Source organism: Myotis davidii, unplaced genomic scaffold (assembly GCF_000327345.1).
Source record: "Myotis davidii unplaced genomic scaffold, ASM32734v1 scaffold710, whole genome shotgun sequence".
NCBI lineage: Eukaryota > Metazoa > Chordata > Mammalia > Chiroptera > Vespertilionidae > Myotis > Myotis davidii.
The window spans coordinates 1,231,630-1,239,913 of record NW_006284328.1 but is presented as its reverse complement, the minus strand read 5'-3'; the positions used below and the strand labels follow the sequence as shown (position 1 = coordinate 1,239,913).

At 35.9% G+C, this 8,284-nt stretch overlaps 1 protein-coding gene across 1 annotated transcript in view; it reads right to left on the bottom strand.

The window, feature by feature from the left end:
* The window catches only part of NUCKS1 (nuclear casein kinase and cyclin-dependent kinase substrate 1), a 14,227-nt gene extending 6,590 nt beyond the window's left edge, over nucleotides 1-7,637 (bottom strand). Inside the window, exons 1-3 of the mRNA XM_015569254.1 lie at nucleotides 7,621-7,637; nucleotides 4,238-4,287; nucleotides 1,489-1,594 (exon numbers count right to left, since the gene is read on the bottom strand). Coding sequence (XP_015424740.1) covers nucleotides 1,489-1,594; nucleotides 4,238-4,287; nucleotides 7,621-7,637 — 173 coding nt within the window. The remainder of the gene's footprint in view (nucleotides 1-1,488; nucleotides 1,595-4,237; nucleotides 4,288-7,620) is intronic.
* Between the last annotated feature and the right edge of the window lie 647 nt (nucleotides 7,638-8,284).

Genomic DNA, 8,284 nt, shown 5'->3' with positions numbered 1-8,284 from the left:
AAAAGAAAAAAGCTTATTCCTTTGGAGAAATACAATCAATATAATAAAAGATAGCCCTAACCGGTTTGGCTCAGTGGATAGAGCGTCGGCCTGCGGACTCAAGGGTCCCAGGTTCGATGCTGGTCAAGGGCATGTACCTGGGTTGCAGAGACATCCCCAGTGGGGAGTGTGCAGGAGGCAGCTGGTCGATGTTTCTCTTTCATCGATGTTTCTAACTCTCTATCCCTCTACCTTCCTCTCTGTAAAACATCAATAAAATATATATATATAATAAAAGATAGCTCTAAATTAGGCTGCCATATAAAACAGGATTAGAGAGATATACTATGGAACTATGGAAGACTTGTTTCCCCATAATGCAACTGTCTTATTTTTCCTCAAAATCAAATTTCTGAAATTCTCCAGAAAAGAAAATATTAGATGTTAGTAATGCAAGCAAACATAAAATACTAGGTAAATGTATATACATAGTATCGTTATTCTTGCAAATTTAGCATCCTATAAATTCAGAATGGGAAGACTTCTGCCTATGGCTTTATTATAGTGACTTTAGGCTTGACGGTAAATATCTTTGAATAACTAGGTTAAAAAATAGACTCCGGAGTCCAATAAACATGGTTTCAAAACCTGTTGGTCCAAAAACAAAAACTAAACAAACAAAACCCTTTGTTGGCCCATTTGCTGGGTAACCTTGGACAAATCATTGAACCCCACTTAAGTTAATATTACTTTGCCTAATTAGAGGTGTTGTGAAAATTAAATGATAATAAATATAAATTAGCACATAGTAGAGACTAGCACATGACAATCATAAATGGTAGCTATCATCATCACCATCATCAAGGAATTCTTGCCACAGTGAGTATGAGAATGTATGTGTATACTTATAAGAACAGAGGAGAAAGCTACAGCATCCTGGTCTCATCAGGCAATTTTAGTTAAAATTACAACTCATCTGAACTCATTTATAAAACTAAGGGAAGGGAAACTGTTCCAAATTATTATATTATCTAAATAAAGGAGGATTATAGACAGTAAAACTCGGCAGACTATATACACTTTAAATTCTGTAAGCTTTAGTTATGATTCTACCAGTGATTTGTGACTGAATGTGAAAGGTCACTCATTCTTTGCTATTACTACAATGAAAATGTCAATACTAACCTTAGGTAACAAATTATATACTTAAAACAATCTTTCTGCTACGTTCAGAGGTCTAAACGTAGACATTCCCGGAGACCACCTTGGATTCCAGATTGAGTTCAAACAAGCCACGTGTCAATGTCTAGACTCAGAAGCCCTGCCTAAGTTAAGATAAAATATGCAAAAATAATATTAAGCGAACCGTAAGTGCCTTCCCAAAAGAAATGAAGATTCTCCAAATTTAGAGATCAGAAATTACCCTATCAGAGTGGCTGACAGAGTAATCAGGAACAAATTAACAATACTTCTTGCCAAAAACAAAACAAAACAAAAACAATGCTTTACCTATCTTCCTGTGAATTCTTTCCAGATCGCCTTTTATTTTTAGCTTCTCGTGGAGATGATCGAATTTTCTTAGCTGGAGGACCCGAATCTCTTCCATAATCTTCATCTACACAGCATTTTTCAAAAATCAATAAACTATATTATGATTTGTACATGTAGAAATTACCACTGCATTTTCTTAGATAATTATCTCTCATGCTATTTAAATAATGAGGGGCAAGATTTTCCAAATAATTATTTTTTCATTAAAAAATAAAATAGCCTGGCAGGTGTGGCTCAGTGGTTGAGCGTAGATCAATGAACCAGAAGTTCACGGTTCACATGCCCAGATTGAGGGCCCAAACCCTGGTATGGGCCATGAAGGAGGCAGCTGATCAATGATTCTCTCTCATCATTAATGTTTCTATCTCTCTCTCCCTTCCTCTCTAAAATCAATTTAAAAAACATACACACACACACATATTTTAAAAATAAATAAAATTCTTCTTTCCCAGTCTCACCACCTTATCATTTCCATTTCTGTATATTACCCTCTAGTCCTCATGTGTATGTTTTAATATATCCTTAGCCAAATATCTCATCATTTGTATATCCTACCCTTTTTATTAAAGATTTTCCCATGTTTCCACACCTTTATATTTATTTGAAAACTATTATAGTAATATAAGCATTTTAGAATGTAAAGAACCCATGACTCTACAATGCTAATACAATTCCTGTTATCAAGTAAATTACTTTTAAATTTAAGTAGTAGGTATAGTATACTCTGGCACTTAAGAAAAATACCTCCAATTTCTTTCTTTTTAAAAAAATTTGATTTAGCCCAACTGGCATGGCTCAGTGACTGAGCGTTGCCTATCATCAGGAGGTCACAGTTCTATTCCCAGTTAGGGCACATGCATGGGTTGCAGGCTTAATCCCCAGTAGGGGGCGTGCAAGAGGCAGCCAATCAATGATTCTCTTTCATCATTCATGTTTCCATCCCTCCCTCCCTTCCTCTCTGAAATCAATAAAAATATTTTTAAAATTTTGATCTTAGAGTGGAAGAAAGGGAGAGAGAATCATCGGTTTGTTGTTCCACTTATTTATGCAAAATAACTTCAGTTTCAAAAGCCCTATTAAACTAAAGAAAATTACCCCACCTTAAAAGGTGATTATTTCCAAATGTGTTTACTACATCATTATACACGGAGCTTCAGCAATTATTAAAAAGTTGGCTACATTATAAATTCCATTATGGAATATCATAAAACCAATAATAGGAATTTCTCAAGTAACTTCTAATAACAGGAGGCAGAAACTAAGTAGGGGTGGTATAATAAGTAGGGGGTGATCTGGTAAAGGGAGAGAACCCAAAAATCCCACAGCAAGACCTCAACTAGATTTTTAAAGGGGTCGATGTGGCTCAGTGGTTGAGCATCGACCCATCCAACAGGTCTCTGGTTCGATTCCTGGTCAGGATACGATGCCTGGGTTGCTGGATCAATCCCCAGCAAGCATGGTTCAATGGCAGGAGGCAGCTGGTCAATAATTTTTCTCTCTTATCCATGTCTCTATCTCTCCCTCTTCCTTCCTCTCTCTCAAATATCAATAAAAACATTTAAGGGAAAAAGTCAAAACCTTTTTCAACAAATGGTTAAAATGGCCATTTGCTGGCTAATGGATCTTGAGTAATATCTTTGCGTCAGTTGCGATATCTGCAAAATGGAAATAATAATATATATCCTATTTTAATAGCATTGTTCTGAGGATTAAATTTATAAATGCAAACATTCAGCAAGCATTTAATAAGTAGTTAACTGCCACGCATCCAAAAATGCTTTTATCTCGCTTGCATCTATAGACGCTTATGGCGTACAAAGGTGTAAATGTTAGTATTCCCTGAGAGGCTGAATTATGTGGGTTTTTTTTAAAAAAAAACTCTTCCTTATGCATTTTTTAAGTTTTCCCAAAGTGCACATATTATCTTTATATAAAGTAAAATTAGATTTTAAAAAAGAAAAAAATAGTAAATGCATCTGGAAAATAAAATTAGAAACATCTTATTCTTTTTTAAAATATATTTTATTGATTTTTTACAGAGAGGAAGGAAGAGAGATAGAGAGTTAGAAACATCGATGAGAGAGAGAGAGAAACACTGATCAGCTGCCTCCTGCACATCTCCCACTGGGGATGTGCCCGCAACCAAGTTACATGCCCTTGGCCGGAATTGAACCTAGGACCTTTCAGTCCGCAGGCCGATGCTCTATCCACTGAGCCAAACCGGTCAGGGCAGAAACATCATATTCTATAGAAACCTGTTCTGGCTAAGATTTAAGATACACTACTCATTCTATAATGAATCAGTTCACAAATCAAAGTTGTTTCACAAAATACTCTCATCTTACTTTATTACACAAAAACGAAAATACTCTCTATTAAAAGGTACAAGTTTAAAATAGGATTATAGCAGGATACATTAACTAATAAACACTGCATGAGAATTATTTGCACACTTAAACTTTGGACTGCAAAACCAAGAAAAAATTATTCAATGTTTACATGAGTAATTTACTAAGGAAAACTTAAAATCCATGCAAGTTCAAGTTTTATTTTGGGTGACACAGATATTAATGTAATTTAGATACATAAATAGTCTAAATATGAAAAATTAAAAACTTATTCCAAAAGCCTTATAAAAAATACATAAACTAGTGATTCTTCCACTACTAGGGTTCAACTCATAATTTATTGAAATCACAAAACTTACCAGCATCATCAGATTCCTGAAACTGTGAATAATCAACGACCTTCCTATTTCTGTAGAAAGAAAAATTCTAATTAAGATAATAAAAATGTAGGACTTTCTAAGATATTAGCATACACATTTCTTTTTCCTAAAACAATTAGAACTATAGCTCTAAAAAAAATTTCTCAACAAATTCCCATCTCAGCCAAAAGACTTCATATATAGTTTTTTGTTTTTATTAATTGATTTTAGAAAGAGAGAGGAAGGGGGTGGGGGAGAGAAACATGGACTTATTGTTCCACTTATTTATATATTCATTGATTGATTTTTTTTGTATATGTCCTGACCAAGGATTGAACCCAAAACGTGGACATATCAGGACGCTCTAACCAACTGAGCTACCTGGCCAGGACATAAATGTTTTTCTTACTGCTATATACACGTATGTAATGTACACCTGATAAACAAGGTTATTAATGAGTTTTTTCAAGATGAAGTGATTTTTAAATACTATAATACAATTACATTATAAGATATAAATCCTAGTGACAGTAAGTTAAGCCTTACGAAGGGGAAGAAAAAAATGGACTCATTCAAGATTCTTATAATCTCAAACAAACCTTAATTTGTATTTCCCTACTTTATATACAGGGTGGGGCAAAAGTAGGTTTACAGTTGTGAATACTCAATACAGTTTATTATTTACAGTGTATTATTATTTTCCATAAAAACAATTGTAAACCAACTTTCATTCCACTCTGTATAAAAGTGTCCACGTAAATATCCAGACAGCCTGGCTTTCAGAGAGCCTTAGAGGCACTGTAACTAAATGATGCTGAACAAGTGAACGAAAAGATTAAGAGAAACAAACCACCGACACCGAGCAGAGGATTTTATAATAAAGATTAAGACACCACTTAAATTCAAAGGCAGGATGGTCAGAATCCAAGGACTGGTAGAACTACTATATAATATGCAAAAATGATAGGTGTAGGAATGAATTCTGAGAACATACTTAGAGTGATGTTATAGACACACACTTGGCTTTAGAGAAAAAAGAAAGGCTCTTAAGGAATGTTGCCTTCTGTTTTTCTTTATTCTACCAACAATGAACCTTCTCAATTTACTGCCCCAATGGGTCAAGATACAAAATTTAAAAATATGTTTCAATTACAGTCGAGCCTTTGAAGTGCATGAGTCCACTTATAACATTTTTTATCTTCTAAGCAGATGACATAAATTTACAGTATTAATAAATATAGTACAGTGCTGTAAATGTATTTTTTCTTCCTTACTATTTTAATAATGTATTTCCCTAGCTTACAAAAATCACGATTATAGCAATAGATGCAGAATAAGCATTTGACAAAATCCAACACCCATTTTTGATAAAAATTCTCAGCAAAGTGGGAATAGAGGGAGCATACCTCAACATAATAAAGACCATATATGACAAGACTACAGCCAATGGGCAAAGCTAAAACCATTTCCTATAAGAACAGGAACAAGACAGGGATGTGCACTTTCACCACTCTTATTCAACACAGTACCGGAAGTCGTAGTCACAACAATCAGACAAGAAGAAATAAAAGGCATCCAAATAGAAAATGAGGAAATAAAACACTCATTATTTGCAATGACATAATATTGTACATAGAAAACCCTAAAGACCCCATCAAAACACTACTAGATTTAATAAATGAATTTGGCAATGCAGTAGGATACAAAATCAACACCCAAAAATCGACGGCTTTTTAATACACCAACAATGAATTCTCAGAAAGAGAAACTAAACAAGCAATCCCATTTATCATTGCAACAAAAAAAGTAAAATACTTAGGAATAAACTTAACCAAGGAAGTAAAAGACTTGTACTTGGAAAATTACAATACAGGACATTGGAAAAAGAGATTGAGGAAGATATAAACAAAGGGAAGAATATACCATGTTCATGGAGAGAATCAACATCATTAAAATGTCCATACCATCCAAAACAATCTATAGATTCAATGAAATTCCTAATAAAATACCAACAGCATATTTCACAGATCTAGAACAAATACTCCAAAAATTTAAATGGAACCAAAGAAAGACTCTGAATAGCCACAGCAATCTTGAGAAAGAAGAACAAAGTTGGAGGGATCATAATACCAGATATCAAGTTATACTACAAAACCCTACAATCTAAACAGCCTAGTAACTGCACAAGAACAGGCATATAGATCAATGGAACAAAACAGAGACCCCAAAAATAGACCCAAGCCATTATGCTCAATTAATATTTGTCAAAGGAAGCAAAAGCATAAAATGGAGTCAAGACAGTCCTTCAATAAGTGGTGTTGGGAAAACTGGACAGACGGGAAAAAAATGAAGCTAGACTACCAACTTAGACCATACACTCAAAATGGATAAAAGACTTAAATGTAAGTTGTGAAACCATAAAAATCCTAGAAGAAACTATAGGCAGCAAAATCTCAGACATCTCTCATAGCAACATGTTTACAGATACATATTGGGACTACATCAAAATAATAAGCTTCTGCACAACAAAGAAACCATCAACAAAACTGTTTGGCTCAGTGGATAGAGCAGCTGCCTGCAGACTGAAGGGTCCCAGGTTCAATTCCAGTCAAGACACATGCTGGGATTGCAGGCTTGATCCCCAGTAGGGGGCGTGCAGGAGGCAGCCGATCAATGGTTCTCTCTTATCATTGATGTTTCTATATTCCTCTCCATCTCCCCTCCTCTCCAAAATCAATTTTAAAAAATGCTCAATTAAAAGAAAAACAAAAATGACGGGAGAACTTATTTGGCAATGATATATCTGATAAAGGGTTAATGTCCAAAACATACAAGGAAATGGGCATACAACTTAACAAAAGGGAAGGATCTAAATAGACTTCTCCAAAGTAGACATACAGATGGCCAAGAGACATACAAAAACTAGAGGCTCAGTGCACAAAATTGTGCATGGGTAGGGTCCCTAGGCCAGTGATGGCGAACCTATGACACACATGTCAGAGGTGACACGTGAACTCATTTTTTTGGTCGATTTTTCTTTAATGGTATTTAAATATATAAAATAAATATCAAAAATATAAGTCTTTGTTTTACTATGGTTGCAAATATCAAAAAATTTCTATATGTGACACGGCACCAGACCTAAGTTAGGGTTTTTCAAAATGTTGACATGCCGAGCTCAAAAGGTTCGCCGTCACTGCCCTAGGCCTAGCCTGCGATCAGGGCCATCTTCTGCCCGCTTGTCAGTCCCCAGTCCTGCTCCACTGCCACCCACCCCAGTTTCCGGTTTGCCACCCAGCAATCAGAGCCTGCGGGCCAGGGGGAGGGACCAAGAGGTCTGCCTTCCGCCTGCTCACCAGTCCCCAGTCCCACCTCGCCGCCACCCACCCTGGTTCCCCATGGTTCCGTTCACCATCCAGCGATCGGAGCCTGCAGGCCAGGGGAAGGGACCAAGTGGTCAATGCGCCTCATAGCAACCCGTCTATCAGCCACTGTGAAAAACAGTATGGAGTTTCCTCAAAAGATTAAATATGGAACTGCCATTTGACTCAGTGATCCCACTTCTGGGGATATATTCTAAGAAATCTGAAACATCAATCAGAAAGAATATATGCACCCCTATGTTCATAGCAGCACAATTTACAACAGCTAAGATCTGGAAACAGCCCAAATGTCCATCAGTAGGTGAGTGGATAAAGAAGCTATGGCTAAAAAAAAATAGCTGTGGTACATTTATATCATGGAATATTATGCAGCAGTAAATAAGAAGGATCGCTTACCCTTCAAAACAACATAGAGAGACCTGGAGAGTATTATGCTAAGCAAAACAAGTCAGTCAGAGAAAGACAAGTATCATGCGCTCTCACTCATTATGTGGAATCTAATGAACAAAATAAACTGATGAACAAAATATATCCAGAGACATAGAAACACAGAGCAGACTGTGGAATCTCAGAGGGAGGTTGCAGTTATCAACCAAAGAATTTGTATGTGTATGTGCACAACCCATGGACACAGATAGAAGCGGTCATGGGAGGGAAAAAGGGG